Consider the following 16,801-nt stretch of genomic DNA (forward strand, 5'->3'; position numbering starts at 1 on the left):
ATCACAGCCGGCTGTCATCTGTGGCCATTGGTCAGAGCTGGTGAACAAAACTCAGTGTCACCTTGTCACTTCACCCACGTGTTTCCATGAGGGTGCTCCGGGATGGATAAAAATTAACCATCTGTACAATTAGCACACCGAAACAGCTGCCCTTGCGGCATGTCCGCGTCCTTCCAACCTCTTATTTTGTCCAAAAGGGAGACATTTCCCAAATCTCGCAGCAGCCAGCGGTCGTGAGATGCCCTTTCGCCCAACTCGGCGTGCTTTGTGCGAGGGGGATTTCTTGAATCCAGCTGAAACTACACGAGAAAGGAGAGAAATAGCACGGCGGCGAGATAAGATGATTATCTCCCCGGCAAACAATAGGACCACGGGCAAAATTAAAAATAATTGGATTGCAAATAGGAAGCCTCGTAAAGCAGCAGGAATAGAGGAAACATGACTAATTTTTTTTTTAGCTTGTCTGAACTCACACAACGGAGTTCTGCAAGCGCCGAAACTTTGAAATTGAGATCTGTGGAAAACCCACGGGGGGAGGATGGCAAGAGTCCAACTGCAATAGTACAATAGCAGCAAGTTAATGCAGCTCGTAGATCTGATCTAAATGGGTAAATGGCGACAGACAAAAGCTATTTTAGGTAGAACTTGGTGGGCACCACGCTAAATATTATCTGGGGAGGAGTGGAGAAAGCACAGAACCTTTCCTTGCTGCACGGGAAGGAGAAGGGGCCTGCAGGACTGCTAGGATTATGGGATTCGTCCCCAAGAGAAAACTCCGAGAGATGTGGAGCCCATACCGGGCATCACAGAAAGGGCCTGGTGTCTATCGACGTACCTCAGTGGGCAGGAACATTGGGATCTGTGTTTTACGATGCCTGAGGTGACCTGAGTGTATCCTTCTATAAATGTAACTGTCTGGAATATTCCGTGCTTCCAGTATCATCAGAGATGGCTCTCTGAGACGCAGGCAGCCCACGCTGAGATGCGCTGTGCGATGTGGCAGTGATGTTACATCCACTGTGCAGCACGAGAGCTGGAGGCAGAGGCTGAACCGGGCCGTTCCAATAATACAGGAGGAAGTCTGAATCAGACCACGACAAAGACGTGATGTTCCCAGGCCTAATTGTGACCACAAAACCGCAAATTCTTTTTTTTTTTTTTGCTTTAGAAGCCTTTTGAACTGAGATTCCTGCTCAACCGAGGGCTGAAGCAAGTCTTCGGTCAGCTCCGGTGAAGCCACGTTGGATTACATTAAGCAAGGATTTAATTCACTGACATTAAGCTACTTTAATTGCAGTTTGCACATCTGATCCTTCAGCCAGGTAGCTTCTTCTCGTATTTTGAGGGCATACTCCAGGCGAGGGTGTGTTACAGCAGCCACAAGCAGTAGCTGACCCTCGCCACTAACCCATTTATTTAAACCGTTTGGCAAACCTCAGCCGAGTGCAGTAATTGCAGGTGGATGAGAGCTCGCAGAAGGTCATCAGGCTCCCGATGGAGGAAACAGCGCTGAAAGGCAGCGGGGGAAATGACAGATTTAATGATCACGGGCTGACCTAGGGAGAGCGACCGGTCTGTGTGCTGTCCTACAAAGGTGGCAGAACCAAAATCAGACGGTCCCCACACACTGCCTGCTGGCAAGAGCCAAGACAAGCCAAGAGCTCTTCAATTAAGTGTGACAAATGGCACCGGGGAAAGGCTCTGATGGAATATCAGAAAAGGAAGAGGTGTCTAATGCTGGTGGGGAGGATTTAGCAGGCTGCTCAACTCCCAGAAAATGAGATTGTCCTTGTCATACCCAAAGGAGACGTTAGGGCATATGCTTGGCCACGGCAGGACTGCAAACAGAATCACTCCAAGCTGTCTTTGAGCGCTACATCACAGATAAGCTCTTACAGAAACAGCTGATGGTGGCGTGGTTGGAGATTCTGTACGGGGCCCAGGGGGAGACTCAGTAAACCATCAAATAGCGGTGCCAGCCGTTTCATGCACGACAAACTAGCTGCAAAAGCATCGTTCTCACAGAGACTTAGAGAAAGCAAAGGCTGGGACCTGCTTCCAAACTGAGAGAGGAAATATTCAGGCCCGTTTTGTTACTTTAGCCACCTGAAACCCCACCTGAGTGGATGTGGTTGGTCACAGGTGCTTATGGACATGGACATAAATGGATAGGACAGGACAGAGGAGAGAGGAGGAGGACAAAAGGAAGCTTTGACCCCCCCTGGCACAAAACCAGCTGGCTTTCTGACAGGTTTATTCTGCACAAGGCACAAAAGGAGCGTGTGCTGCAGGAACGATGAGCTGTAATTCTGTGGCTCTGTTACCCATAGGTACAACAAACATTTCTGTCTGTGACACCTCCGGGAATAAACACAAGCTGATAAATGGCTTTAGTGAATGAACAGGGACACCCGAAGGGGAAGAGGACGGCTACGGGAGTTCACAGACCTCCCCCCATGTCCCACAAACGTGGAAGGCTTGTTCCGTGCTGGCGTAAGGCCTGCTGCTACTGCAGAGCCTCCTGGCAAAGGTTCTGCGCTGCTCAGGGGGTGCTGGAAAGCTGGAACGCCACCTCGGAGTGAAGAGACAGGTGTCAGTGGAAAAAAATAAAGCTTTTTGTTCTCGGTGACTGCGTTCGTCGGAATGGAAAAGCCAGGCGAGGATCTCCAGAGCCCACGGATAACACAGACAGCTCTCCTGGTTTCTAATTTTGGAACAAAGTGCTCCTCACCACTTTTCCTGAACACCATTGCATCCTTTACACAAACAGCAAGCTGGCCGAGCTGTGCTTGCTTCTAAACCCACTTTTGCTTCCTCCTCGGCGTAGCAGGAGTTTCAAATCTCCTCTCTTCTCTTTATTTCTGCTAAAGCAGCCTTCCTTTCCAGTGGGAAAGGAGCACTTTCAGCCTTTGGGCACCTCTCTGTTACACGCACCTTAAATAAGACCTCTTGGAGTCGCAGTGCCAGCTCTGAGCAAGCCACCAGCGGATGTCATTACTCGTCTGCAGACAGAAGTGAAGCCAACTGCGCTGCTCGTCCTTGGCCCGACGAAGGCAGAGGCAAACAGGGAAGATTTACTAAACCGGACTGATAAAACCCTTTAATTTCTGGTGCGATGAGGGGAGAGGCTTCCCTCCGCAGCGTGCGCGCTGTGAGCCGAAGGCGGTGTTTTCCTTGGGCGCGGGCCAAAGTTTGCGGCTCTCCTTTTTCTTTCACCAACCAGGAGGCCTCCGAGATGAGTCACCGGCTCTTGCAGAGGGCCTGGCAGGCTGCTGAGCCAGGAAAAGGAGCCCACAGAAAGGGACTCAGGAGGTTTTGTGTCACGGGGAGCACGTGGGGAAGCGGCGCCGCTTCCCGCAGGCGGCCAATGCGCAGCGCTGAAAATAAAACCGGGACTCCCCAGGACTCTGTAGGATCAGGGTGCTACAATCTGGTGGGTGTTTAAGAGCCGGTGTGGCTCGCCCTGATGTCCCTTTCAGCATTTTGGGTATGTCTGGAAGAATTCCTTCTTGTAAACCTGATCCCCGACATCACCAGTAACCCCTCTCCATCCTCGCCCAGCCCAGCAGCACCAGTGGGGCAGACACGAGAAGGATGTGGCTGGAGACCTCGGCCAGGGAGCCACGCAGACAGTTTGTTTTGTTTTGTTTTGTTTTGTTTTTTAACATTTCCTCGTATTATGAGAGCAGCTGAATGAAAAAAAAAAAAAAAAGACCCCGAGGAACAATTCAGTGAGTAATGCAGACTGAGCGAGGGATGCGTGATCCCCGCTGTCCGACGCCGAATTACGGAAACGATCGGATGAGGCCAGCCTCACTTTGCTGCCGTCAGTGCTGGGAATCACAACTTTTATTGCTGAAGTGACAGCTCGCAAGCAGCAGGTGAGCAAGCAGTAGGCTGACACCACGGTCTCCGTGCCTCCTCAGGGCTTCCAGGAGAACCACCAAGACGGGGAGTTGGAAGGGACTTCGAGGATGGCCTGGTGGCGATGTGGTGGCTCTGCAGAGCCTCGGGCAGCCTGAGGAGAACCGGGGCGGGCTGAAGGAATGGGGAGGGATGAGGAAAATCGGGGCGGGATGAAGGAACGGGGAGGGCTGAGGGGCCGGGCTGAGGGAGGGCTATGGCGAGGGCGGCCGTCTGCCTGCTGCGCTGCGACCTGCGGGCTCACGATAACCAGGTAGGGCCCGGCCGGTGAAATCCCCTCAGTGGGGAGGGTTCTGTGCAAGTACCCCCGGTGCCACCCCGCTTGTGGGTAATCTGGGGAGAGGTGGCCCCCCCCAAACCCCAAACCCAACCCTCACCCCAGCCCTAACCATAGTGCTAGCCCCAACCCCAACCCTACCCCTTACGTTAACCCCAGCCACGATTCTAACCCCGACCACAGCCCCAACCCCCAACACAGTCCCAACCCCAACCCTAACCCTAACGCTAACCCCAACCCCAATCCCAACCCAACCCCTAACCACAACCCTAACCCCAACCCTAAACCTAACCCCAAACCTAGCCCCAATCCCAACCCTAAACCTAACCCCAACCCTAGCCCCAATCCCAATCCCAACCCCAACCCTAACCGTAACCCTAACCCTAGCCCTAGCCCTAACCCCAACCCCAACCCCAATCCCAGCCCAAACGCCAACCCCAACCCTAACCCTAACCCAGCCCTAACCCTAACCCCAACCCTAACCCTAACCCCAATCCCAACCCAACCCCTAACCCCAACCCCAACCCTAACCCCAACTCTAACCCCAACCCCGACCCTAACCCTAACCCTGACCCTAACCCCAACCCAAACCTAACCCCAACTCCAACCCCAACCCCAACCTTAACCCTAAATCCCCCACACCTGTGCTGTCAAGGCCCTCTCTGTTTGCAGGTGCTGCACTGGGCTGCCAGCAATGCCGATTACCTCCTTCCCCTCTACTGCTTCGACCCGCGGCACTATGCGGGCACGCACTGCTACGGCTTCCCAAAGACGGGGCCGCACCGGCTCAGGTTTCTGCTGGAAAGCGTGAAAGATCTGAGGGAAACGCTCAAGAAGAAAGGAAGGTGAGAAAGCACCATAGAGATATCACATCTATTTTAATTTTCCTTCTCTTTTTCAAAACTTATCTATGCTGTGAGTCAAATCCTGACAGTTTGGGGCTTTGACGATGGTTTGTTCCAGAGAGCAGCCCTTCTGTTAGCGTTGGTCACTGCCCAAGCCCTGTTTGGATGACTTGCTGTGACATCTGCAAGGGACTGAGGCTAACTTTTCACTTTTAGGTAACATCCAGGCTGTGTGCCAGTCAGGTTTTGCTTCCCTGACCTCAGATAGCACAGATGGGTGTCAGCCTCAGCTCTTTGCCCAGAATCCTGCAGAGACATGAACTGCAGTTGTCCGAGACACAGGCAGTGGCACCAAGCACCTTGGGATGCTTCCTTCCTTGTCCCTAGCAAGTTTTCCTCAGGAATTGGCTTGCCAGACCTCCGTGGGTCCTGTCCTGTGAGACTGGAGTTAAATTTGCTCATGCCCTGTCCCAGCAAACCTGTTCCCTTTGGCAGGCTACGCCGTAGGAAGGGGATCTTCAGGGATTCCTCTTTCGTGTACCTTTAGGAACTATACTTAGGGTACACCAGGGCATGAAAGAGATCCCATTACTTGGGAACACTTGGCTTTGCCTAGCAGAAGATGCATCAGCGAGCCCATCTTCTCCCAGGGCAGCACGGTGCTGGCAGGAGATGCAAGAGGAATGGCTCTGCGTTTGCAGTGTGGTGTGGACCATGCAGCTTTGGGGTGTTTTGGGGGGCTGAAACAAGTGATCAGTGGGTAGCTGCACCCTCACCCTGCAGCGAACAGATCCAGAGCTGCTCGAATGCTGCTGGGCCACCCTTAGTGGCTGCTGAGAGATGGTTCTGCCCGGAATTCTCTGCACCCACCTCTGGCCAGCTTTCTCACCACAGCTTCTCTTTTGGCCCGGTGCCCTGGGTACACAGCCGGGCAGTCTGTGGGGTTGCAGTGTGGGAGGGGAGTTTTGTTGATTCTTACTAAGACGAGGAAAGAATTCCTCTGAACGATCCCACGTGAAAGCAGAGGGGGGGCTGCCCACAAGCCACCGCTACCTGCGAAGGAGATCGGAAGAGGATTCAGTTCTCGAATCTCAGCCTGTGCGTGTGTGAGGCTGAGCAGATCTGACAGATTCACGTTTAGGTAACAGCCTGGCTTTCTGCCCGGTCATCCTTTCTAAGGCTTCCGGGCTGGTAGGAATGTGTTCAGTGCAAACTCTGCCTCGGTGGCTTGCAAACTGCGTTCAGTGGTTCCTAAAAAAAATGTGGGCTAGTCAAATCCTGTCTGTCTGCCTCCACAGGCTGGCTGTGCTCCTCACAGAACGGGCACAGGGGTGCCTGGGCTCCTCTATGCACAACCAGCGATGACATCAAACCTGATTGGGGCCAACTTTTTGTGTTTGCAGTACCCTGGTTGTGAGAAAAGGGAAGCCAGAAGATGTGGTCCGTGATCTGATTACTCAGCTGGGCTGCGTTGGAGTCGTAGCTTTCCATGAAGAGGTAAGGGAGGTATTGTCATGGTTCAAAGGTAAAATTAGCGAGGTTTCTTCTACATGATGCAGGTCCTGTACGCTCAGAGCCTTCCTTCCCTGGGGTGTTGCAACTCCAGGCAAGCTGGCGAGCTCCTGGAAGGGGGGTGGTATAGGTGTCTGGTGGGATTCCTGGCTGGATCGCAGCTGTTGGTGAGGAAGGAAGCAGGAATCTGGGCCCTGGCTGCCGGCAGGGTTGGCACTTCGCTGACCTGTCCTGGAACTCATCTCCTGGCAGTGCCCAGTAGCAGATGGGGAGAGAAAACCAAAGGAGCAGGGCAAGATGCTCCCCGTAAATACCTCCCCAGCCCCCAAGATCCCATGGCTGAAGGACTTCTTAAGGCAGGAGTGCTGTCCTGATGTTCCCTACTGATCAACAAACTTCTTGTCCATGTATTTGTCCAGTTACCTTTGCAGTCCATGCAAACGTAAAATATCTGCAAAAATATCTATCAAGCTTCACTGCTCACGAGATGATAACCCAGCCTCTTGCCCTGAGTGGCACTTTGTTGAATCTTTTTCTGCTTGGCTCTTGGAAAAAGCCTGGCCTCGTTTATCCGCTTTATATTCATCTCTGAGGTTGTAACAAGTATTCCAGGGCGTCTGGTGGTGGATTTGGCTCCTCAGAGCAGCTTTGCTCTCACCTCCTCCCCATTCTGGCGTCAGCGCTGCTAACGGAGAGTGCAAATGCCAGCTGGGTTTGGCCCCGCAGTGCTCTCAGCGCGTTGTGTTCTCCCCAGGCTACGCAGGAGGAGCTGGACGTGGAGAAGGAGCTGTGCCAAGTGTGCGAGCAGCACGGGGTGGAGGTGCAGCCCTTCTGGGCAGCCACGCTGTACCACCGCGACGACCTTCCCTTCAGGCCCATCGCCAGGTGATGCCACGCACTCCTCGCCTGTCCCACTGATTGCTCGCTCCACTGAATGCCCAGGAGGGGTTTTAGGGGTTTTAGGAGGGGTCGTGATGGAACTGCCTGTGACAGGAGCCTTCTGGGTGTGGACCCTTCATGCCTCCATCAATAATCCCTTGATATCTCGTTCATAGTTGAATGATTTGTGGTATCCTAAAGAAAATATATAAAATAGGGCAGAAAAGCCAGGCCAGAACAATGCCTGTTGGTCTCCATCGATCATAAAGCCAGCCTGAGGTTGCACATTTCCATGCTGAGGTCAGCCCTGGGGGTGATTAAAACTTAGGTGCCATAAATCCGCCCCTCAGGTGAGATAAATCGCCCCATCAGGACACGCCACAAGTGGAAAAGGCACCGTTTGCATCAGAAGCAGAAAGCGAATTAGTGAAGGGCTGTGAGGAGGGCACACGGCAGAAATTCCACGGCTCTCCCACGGAGATGTGACCGCGCTCCGATCCCTGCAGGCTGCCCGATGTCTACACCCAGTTCCGAAAAGCGGTGGAGGCCGAGGGGAAGGTCCGACCAACCCTGCAGCTGCCAGATCAGCTGAAGCCTCTGGCTCCGGGCGTGGAAGAAGGCTGTATCCCCACGATGGAGGATTTGGGACAGAAAGGTAAGAAAACAGAATTTGGCCGCTGCTCCCGTGAATTCCTTACTGAGAACCAAAAGAAGGAGGCCTCGCAAGGCAGCGGTTGCCCTTCACACACCAGCTGAGCCCCTGGTAAATTCCCTGCCTGCAGGAGCTGGGTTGGCAGGCCCTGGGTGGAAAACATTCTCCTAATCAGCAGTTTTGAGTGTCTGATGTGGCCCTTTTTCAAAGCAAGGCTCTGGCAGAACCTTGCATTTCCCCGGAGCAGCATCCCTCGTGCTGAATGTCCTGTTTTTAAGCTCCTTGCTGTTGAGGTGCTTTCCAGAGGCTGATTTTTGTTGGTAATGTTTTCTGTGGCAGATCCCGGGACCGATCCACGAACAGCCTTCCCCTGCCATGGAGGAGAGACCCAGGCTTTAGCGAGGCTCCAGTATTATTTCTGGGACACGGTAACCCACACATTTCCTTCTCTGCATCCTCCCCCTCCTCCATCCAGCTGTACCAGTGGGTGAGGCTGCAGTTCACTTCCTAATAATCCCTTAGCTCCTGTATTAGCACTGTACAAAGGAGAGAATTAGCATTATTTCAGTGTTACAGCGAGACAAACTAAATCAAAAAGAAGCCATCCAGGAACTGGAAATGTAAGACAAACATTTAGGAACATAGTTTAGTGGCCATCCCTTTTTAGTATTTTTTTTTTTTTTTCAGCTTTAGGGAATTGGAACCACCTTTTGGTTTCTTTACCTTGACTTGCCTCGTGTTGCTTTCCCTTCCCACGTCAGCAGCAATTCAGTTCCTCCGTTTTGGCGGAGTGAAAAGGAGCCCGAAGGGCTGCAGTTGTGTTTGGGGTGAGGAACAACTGAGCCAGGCTGCTGCCCACAGCCAGCCGTTCCCAGCAGTCTGGCCCAAAAACTCGTGGCCAAATAATTCAGAAACGATTTGTCCGGTGCGCTCACTGACACAGCTTCCAGGGGATTCTTTCAGCTGTGCTATGAAAATCCTGCGTTTGCTTGGTGCTGGGGAGCACGGACAGCTTTTAATCTTTAGGGAGCACTAATATGATCACTGCTGGATGCTCCTTTTTTTTTTTTTTTTTACAGTTATGCAAATATTATCAGCCCTTGGTGAGCCGGAACAGCTCGCTAGTGCTCGTAACCTGTGCTGTGTTTCACAGTGCTTGCAGAAAGAAACGTGCTGCAGGTTGGAGCAGGGAGCACGGCTCGTGACACGTTTCCCAGAGCTGGCCTGAATAATTCCTGCGCTCTCCAGGCTGTCATTTGGCAGCTCTGTAACCCTTGCGGGCAGCCGTGAGAGGGAGCCCAGCCCTGCTGGATCGTCCTGGCTCTGACATAAAAGACATTTTAGCAGGTGGCACGTCAGGTATTAAAGTCGTTTGTTCTTTTCTCGCCCAGGACCTGGTTGCATCGTACAAGGAGACTCGGAACGGGCTGATAGGAACGGATTACTCAACCAAATTCGCACCATGGTAAAAAAAAACAACTTCTGTTGTGAGGTTTAAGCTCCCTTTCTGCCCCCACCCTAAAGCGACGTTACCTGTTTGCTCAACACTCATTTAGCACGGACGGGGGCCTGAGTGTGATTCCCTTGTCCTTTTTGTCGGGGTACAGCAGTCTCAGGACTGCTCTTTGTTATCAGGCTCTTTATTCCCCGGGAACAGTCCTGCAGTTAGGAATTGCTGAAGGGTAGCAGTGAGGAGCTGAGCGTGCTGAGAGCAGCAGCGTGGGCTCTGTGCTGCTTTGTGGATCTGTGTCACAGAACCGCAACGCGAAACAATTTTCCGGGGCTGCTCCAGCTCAGGATTTTTCTTTTCAGCCCTGTGCTTCAGTGCTCGCAGCGGATGGCTCCACCTGCTGGCACTTGGGGATCCCAGGGCCACTGGGAATTTCTTTTCTCCGTTGTGGCCACTCGAGTTTTTTTTTTTCAAGCTGGCCGTTTGCCCAGCACAGCCAGTCCCGATCTGCCTGCCCCGAAATCTTCTTCTGCCGGACAATCAGCACCGGGCCGGCTCCGGCTGCAGCCGTTCACGCCTCACGCTGGGCATTGCTGAGGCGTGCAGCTGGTCAGCAATTAAGGAAAAACTCAAATCCTTTCTTCCTGTTTTCCAAAACTCACCAGAAGGTCAAATGTTTCCATCAGCCCCGGTGAGGAATAGCATTCAAATACATTTCTGGGAAAATCTTAGGGTCTTATCACCCTTTTCCATCGGGCTGGAGTCTGCGTTTTGTTTTCTGCCCTGCACGGCACCGACGGGGAACAAACAGAAGGAGCCTGCAGGGTTGAAATGCCAGAGCTGGCTTTGCTTCCCTCATTTTCCTACCCTGCCTGAGATTTTCGGCAAGCCACTCGCCTTCTGTGGCTCCTCAAACGAGACACGTGGGTGCTGCAGCTGTAGGAGCCCTGGATGTTGGGATAAATTGGTCTGGAGGGGAAAGAGCTGGACAGCGGCGGCAGATGCTGAAGAGGTTTCACAGAATCCCAGAATCATCTCGGTTGGAAAAACCTCCGAGATTTTTCAGGCTCTAAGCACAAAGCTGCCCCTCTGTGCCCTCTGTGGAGACACCAGGCTGCGAGGCACTGCCCTGTTCTGAATTCCAAACATCTCCCTTCTGCTTCCAGGCTGGCGCTGGGCTGCATTTCACCCCGCTACATCTACGAGCAGCTACGGAAGTATGAAAAAGAGAGAGGGGCAAACGATAGCACCTACTGGTACGACCCTGCGTGATGGCTGTGGCGCGTGTTTTCTGGAAAGGAAACTGGCGTCTCACGCACAGGAGAGAGCGATTTGTTAACTTTCTTCTTAATTAATGCTCGTTTTGCCTGTGCCTGCTGTCTGGTTCCTCTGGGGCTCACCGCACTTCTGTTTCAGGACGGGTTTATTGCTCTGCCCTTGACATCCAGAGGCTTCAGGCGTTTTATAAGTGAGGATTATTATCGGTGGCGGGTTTCTGCTCAGAATTTTTAAGACGGATCTCTGTAAATCAGCAAAAGGGCCCCGCGCTCGCTCAGCTGGCTGCCCACGAGCACGACGCCTTAGAAAAGGGGAAGAAGGGATCGGAAGCGGGCTTCACGCAGCCAGCCCGGTGATCCCTGCTCTTCCTCACCCACCACCTGCGTGCCTGCAGGTGGCACTGGGGGAATCTGCGCTGCTGCAGGGTGCTTGGGGTCAGTGAATCCATCTCTGGGCTGGCCTTGAGCTCGCTCGTGCCCAATTCCAATTCAAGCGACAGATATTGACCTCTTGCTCGCTTATGTGTGTGTTTCTCTTTGTTTGTTTTCTTCTTCAAACGCGTGGCTTTGTGTTGTAGGGTCCTGTTTGAACTGCTGTGGCGGGATTACTTCCGATTCGTGGCCCTGAAGCACGGCAGAAGGATTTTCTCAGTGAGAGGTGCGTGCGGGTCTCGGTATCCGGAGGGGAAAGGGACAGTCTTAAATCAGGGAAAGGAAGAGAAGAGGCTGCAGGCGCTGTGATGTACAAACACCCTTGGTACAGTGCTTGTGTCACTGCCCTGGGACGCTCCTGGTGAGTTGCTTTTTGCACAGAAGTGCCTTAACACCACGGTCCTGGCTGCTGTGAAGTTTTGCCTCCAATCTGATTAACTACAGGGAACAGTATCACACACATTAGTGGGAACCAGCAGCACAACAAGAGTAAAAGTGCTGTTTCCAGAGACCCTCTTCCTTCGGGCAGCACTTTTAGATGCCCTTGGGCATTCTGCCTGGCACCTAGCTGTGGCTGCGGAGGGGCACGCATCTCCCTTAGGGCCTGAGTCACATTTGCCAAGCCCAAGTGGCTGTTTCAAACACCCCGTGGCGTTTCGAATCGTACCTGGTGCCAGTGGTGGGCCTGAACTGAGATGTCTGGAGCCAGAGCTGAGTCCCTGCTGTCTCCGTCCCACCGTGCAGAACTGTAATTGCCATTGGACCCCTGCAGACCTAAAATTCATCCTCCTTATCTGTTCCTACACAGCTGCAGGAGCAAAATCTTACCAGGGGCTTCTGCAGAGTAATTCTGGGGTCAGTATCTGCTGCGGAAATGGCTTTCACACACGCACTGTGCTGGGATAAAACCGAACAAGAAAATATTACCTTGGAGCAGAGCGTATCTCTAGCTGCTTAGGAGGTCTGAGCCATTTTTAAGTTAAACAGCAAACACCAGCAAGCCAAGTAATCAAAATCCAGAAAGCCTTGAGCATCACCTGCGTGCACCAGGCACCCCTTTACAACACTTTGTAGGATGAACAGATTATCTCTAAATCTTTGCAGAAGGAATGTGGTTTGTGATGACAGAGGGGCTAGCTCCATCCCGATGTCTTGTGTCAGCCAAGGCACCTCTGGCTGTCAGCATTTCATTTTTAAATGCTTGTGTCAGCGTTTGTCTTCACAAACACTTCCTTTTTATCCTCAACAGGGCTTCAGAGTAAGGAGGTCCCCTGGAAAAAGGATCTTCAGCTCTTTGACTGCTGGAAAGGTCAGTAGGAACAAGAGGTTTGGCTAGCTGTGCTCTTGATTTCCACCTGCTGCATGCTTACGTGTGCCCCAGCGCCAGCTGAGGTTTGTACTTTGTACTCTCATCACCAAACAAGCACAGAACCCTGGGTGAGTGCAGGATGTTTGCCTGCCTTTCCAGACCGAGCACCATCCAGGAGCAGGCCCCCAGGATGTCATAAATACCCGGGTTCTGTCTGCCACAGGCTGTGAGATGAACCGCAGGTAGATTTCCCTGCCCAGGTTTGTTCTTCCAGGAGGTTTTGGTGAGGTTAAAGCAGCCTTAGAATAAATCTCACCTTTTGCTGTGCCACACAGCCTTTTCATACACTTGTTGTTTGTTTTCTTTTTTTAACTTTTATAACTTTGTTGTCACATGAATAGCAAAGATAGTATCCCAAATTAAAACTCAGAGGGCCTAACAGGTTAAAGTATCAAACGAGTGACATGCACATCTGTGGATCTTTCTTCATATCAGTGCCATATCTGTCCATTCACACAGAGCTACAGCAATTTTTTTCCTTATCAACAGACAAAGCTCTCTGCTTTTCAGGTGCTAATCCTCAGGGACTTGTCCCATACACCCCACTCCACTCTTCATCCTTTCTCAGCATTTTTTTGTTGTTGTCCTTGGCCCATCTCCCTGCTGTCTGTACATTTATTTTGCTCCAATTCCACCTGAAGCATTGGTTTTCCAAGCTGAAGTTTTTCTGTACCTTTTTATTTTTAAATTCTCATTTTACTTTTCCATTCAGTTTACTTCCCAGTGTCTTTTAGAGCTGAACATCAGGAAATCTCCCCAGCATAAACTTCTCTCCCTGCTGCTGCACACTGGCACTGTTCTACCTGCTCGGATAGCCGTGAATGCATGCACACGGGTCGGTTCTGAGTGCCAAAAAATGCCGTCACATCCCAGCAGCGCCTTTTGTCTCCGCAGAAGGCAAAACCGGGGTTCCTTTTGTCGATGCCAACATGCGGGAGCTGGCTGCCACGGGCTTTATGTCTAACAGAGGGCGGCAGAACGTCGCCAGCTTCCTCACCAAGGACCTGGGGCTGGACTGGAGGATGGGGGCGGAGTGGTTCGAACACCTGCTGGTAAGGCTGAAGCCAAGAGGTAGCCAGGAAGTTTGCAGTGATAATTTTGGTTCTTCTCTTGTTGAGTTTTGGCCAGAAATCTGTCATACTCAATAAAACTGTCAAGCATAGATAACGTTAACGTAGATAACGTTAACAATGCTCTAATTTGCTCGCCCCAGAGGCTGGGGAGGAGGGCAGCCCAGAAATAGAACAGAAAAAGAAATGTGTTCACGCCACTGAAGCCAGGGTTGGCCCAGATCCTTGCGGTGATGTGGACGGAGAAATCACCCAGAGAGGAGCAGGCAAGCAGGGACAGTACTGGCTCAGCTTCCACGGGGCTCCACCCTGGCTGGAGGCATCTTTCTTCCTTCTGGGGAGTCAGCAGCCTCCCTGCCAAGGGGAGCAGCGTTCCCTTGTGCCAGTCAGCACTCACACAGTCTCGGGTTGCTCTTCTGCCCTTGGCCCCACAGCTTCTTTCCAGGAAGACCTCGTCTGTGGGATGCCAGAGGCTGTGGATATTCAGGAAACTTTCCGCTCACGAGAGCGGCTGGAGGTGCAACGAAACCATCACTTCCCTCCCACAGGCAATTAAAAGAGCCTTTTTTGTTAATTAATTAAAAGAGCCTTTTTTTATTAACGTAACTTTTCCGAGCTCCCTTGGAGCTGGGCTCTGGCAGCCAAGATCTGCATTTCAGTACTGATTTAAGTCCTGTACCTTGAGTGCCTTGTGTGTACGGGCTGCCCTGAAGCCTGGTTTGGCACAGCTGAGGGGCGCCCACACGCACAAAGGCGCTGACACATTTCTGGATGGCTTCATGCCTGGCTTTTGGTGGCATCTGCCAGCTGTGGCTGACAAAGGTGGGTGTGATATGCAGAGGCCAGCTTAATTCGTGTCAGGACAAGCCTGGTGCTCAAAGCTAGCGGTGATTAAGAGTTAGGAGTGGCCGAGATCCTGGCAATCCCAAGGGCACTCAGGCAGGACCGTGCTCTGCTCTCGTTTGTGCCTCTTTCAAAAGCCTGGCTCCGTTTTACACAAGCATCCCTGAGAGCTTTCTGTTGAGGTGCAGAATAGATTTTTTGAGATGTCGAATAGATCCAAGTGTAGCAGGAACTCAACTGCTGCTTTGTGCTGGTGGCAGCTTCCTGCACTCTGTGTGCTCACTCCCTTCCCTCAGACTTTTCTCCAGCCTGCCTAATGGGATCTGCAGGGATGATTTTGCTTGTCTGTGGTCTCCAGGAAGAATTTCTGGAGTATTTGAAATGTTCCGGGCTGCTCCATCTTGGAACGTGAGCCCTTGAAGGCTGGGAGAGTTGTGGTGAAGCTTTCCCTTTCCTCCTCCTCTCCTCGAGGTTGATTACGACGTTTGCAGCAATTATGGCAACTGGCTGTACAGCGCCGGCGTTGGCAACGACCCCAGGGACAAGAGGAAATTCAACGTGATTAAACAAGGCCTGGACTACGACGGCAACGTAAGTTATAAATCATCCCGGGCTGCCTCGCAGCGAGCAGCAGAGCAAAACTCGTCTTGATATTGCAGGGACCGGGGATCGATGCGCCGTGTGGGCACCGCAGCCCTGTGCTCGCTCTGCCGGCAGGCTGGCAGCTTCCTCCTCCTCCCTGTGCAGGAAAAGCTGACGTTTGCAGCCTGCTGCACTCCCCAGCTCCCCGCGGCTTGGTTTCGTCAGCGTTTCTTCCGGGTGGCGGCCACCTCCCATCGGTGTCACACACCTCCTGCCTCCAGCAGCTTCGGGAGGGACTCAGAAGTGGCCGGAGAGCCTCAGCTGCTCGCCTGGCACCTCAGGAGGTGCTGGATGAAACCTGCGGCTTCTCTGCCTCTCTCCAAGCACACAGATTGCCCTTTCCAATCGCTTTGGTGTCGTTCACATCCTGGGCTACCTGCTTCCACCCCGTTCCTTAGGTAGCAGCATTCCCTTTTACCACCGTAGCAGGAAGAATTTAGCAGGAATCAGATTTTTTCCTAGCAGGGGACGCAGCTGGAGAGATCCCGGGGTTTGTTTAGCCAAGCACCGAGGTGTGTAGCTAAGCTCATGCTGGTTTCCATCTGTCATTGGGAAGAAAAATGCAACTTTTGGGGAGTTTTGGACCCTTCAGTTTTGGACCCTGTCCCTTCTGTTTGCAGGGAGATTTCGTGCGGCTGTGGCTGCCAGAGCTACGAGGCATTGCGGGAGCTGATGCCCACGCCCCGTGGGCACTGAGCAGTGCCGCACTCCGCCAGGCGGGCGTAATTCTGGGCCAGACCTACCCACAGCCGCTCGTGAGGGCCCCGGAGTGGAGCAGGCACATCAACCAGAGGCTTGTGAGTGCTGGGAAAGCTGGGACGGGCTGGGAAACCTTACAAGAAACTCTCATTTCCTAAATCCAGGACTAGAACCATGTCCCTCAGGCCAACCCCAAATTTTTGCCCCGTATCTGGGGGCTGGAAGAGCCACGTGCACGTTTTTCTTCCTGACACTGCGTGCCAAGGCTGTGTAGTGCCCAGAGCAGCAGCAGAAGTGTCTCAGTGCTCGTCTCTCCTTTGCAGCAGGGAAGAAGCCCCCATCCCCAGGGCAGGAGAGGACCTGCTGACGCCCCGGCGCAGCACAAGGACAGAGGGATAGATTTTTACTTCTCTCGCAAGAAAGATGAGTGACGGAGGCGATCCACATCAGAAGAAGAGCTGGAGAAGAGTTCACTGGGACTCTGAGCAGGTGTTGCTGCTTTTCTAGTGCCTCCTGCTTGGCACTGTTCCTTACAGCTGTTACAAGCTCCATTTCTACCTCTTCTTACAAACTGGAGCAGCTGGTTTGTGCAGCAGGTACTCAGAAAGAACCATTTAGCGCAAATTTTGTTATGCTGATTTTTCATTCTTAAAGCTTTTAAACCACTGCTCATTATGCAATTAAAAAATTTGCTGCTGGAGTGTTTTATCTTCCTCATTTCCACTGACGCAACAGAGATCCACAGATAGTGAGACTTCAGGGGATGTCTAGTGCCTAGAAGCAGGCCCCTCTCAGCAGAAGGGACGCGGCTCTGGGATTTATTACCACTAGGGATCCACTCGGACCTCTTTGGTAAAGAATAATCCCGTAACTCTGCTAAATCTCTTAGTTATTTAGGTAGAGGGGTTCAGGACTGCCTTGAGAAGACAG

General features: G+C 52.4%; 1 protein-coding gene across 1 annotated transcript; it reads left to right on the forward strand.

Moving 5' to 3' along the window:
* Positions 1–4,120: 4,120 nt before the first annotated feature.
* Positions 4,121–16,547, forward strand: LOC309875211 (cryptochrome DASH-like; the record flags this gene model as incomplete). The annotated part of the gene is made up of 14 exons (XM_082754357.1): positions 4,121–4,177; positions 4,874–5,046; positions 6,450–6,543; positions 7,313–7,443; positions 7,944–8,092; positions 8,429–8,517; positions 9,481–9,554; positions 10,706–10,795; positions 11,395–11,474; positions 12,498–12,557; positions 13,512–13,669; positions 15,002–15,121; positions 15,793–15,969; positions 16,195–16,547. The coding sequence occupies 14 exons, from the start codon at positions 4,121–4,123 to the stop codon at positions 16,300–16,302; spliced, it is 1,560 nt and encodes a 519-aa protein (XP_082610483.1). The 3' UTR covers positions 16,303–16,547.
* Between the last annotated feature and the right edge of the window lie 254 nt (positions 16,548–16,801).

The sequence above is a fragment of the Aythya marila genome, assembly GCF_965140915.1.
Source record: "Aythya marila genome assembly, chromosome: 2".
Lineage (NCBI taxonomy): Eukaryota > Metazoa > Chordata > Aves > Anseriformes > Anatidae > Aythya > Aythya marila.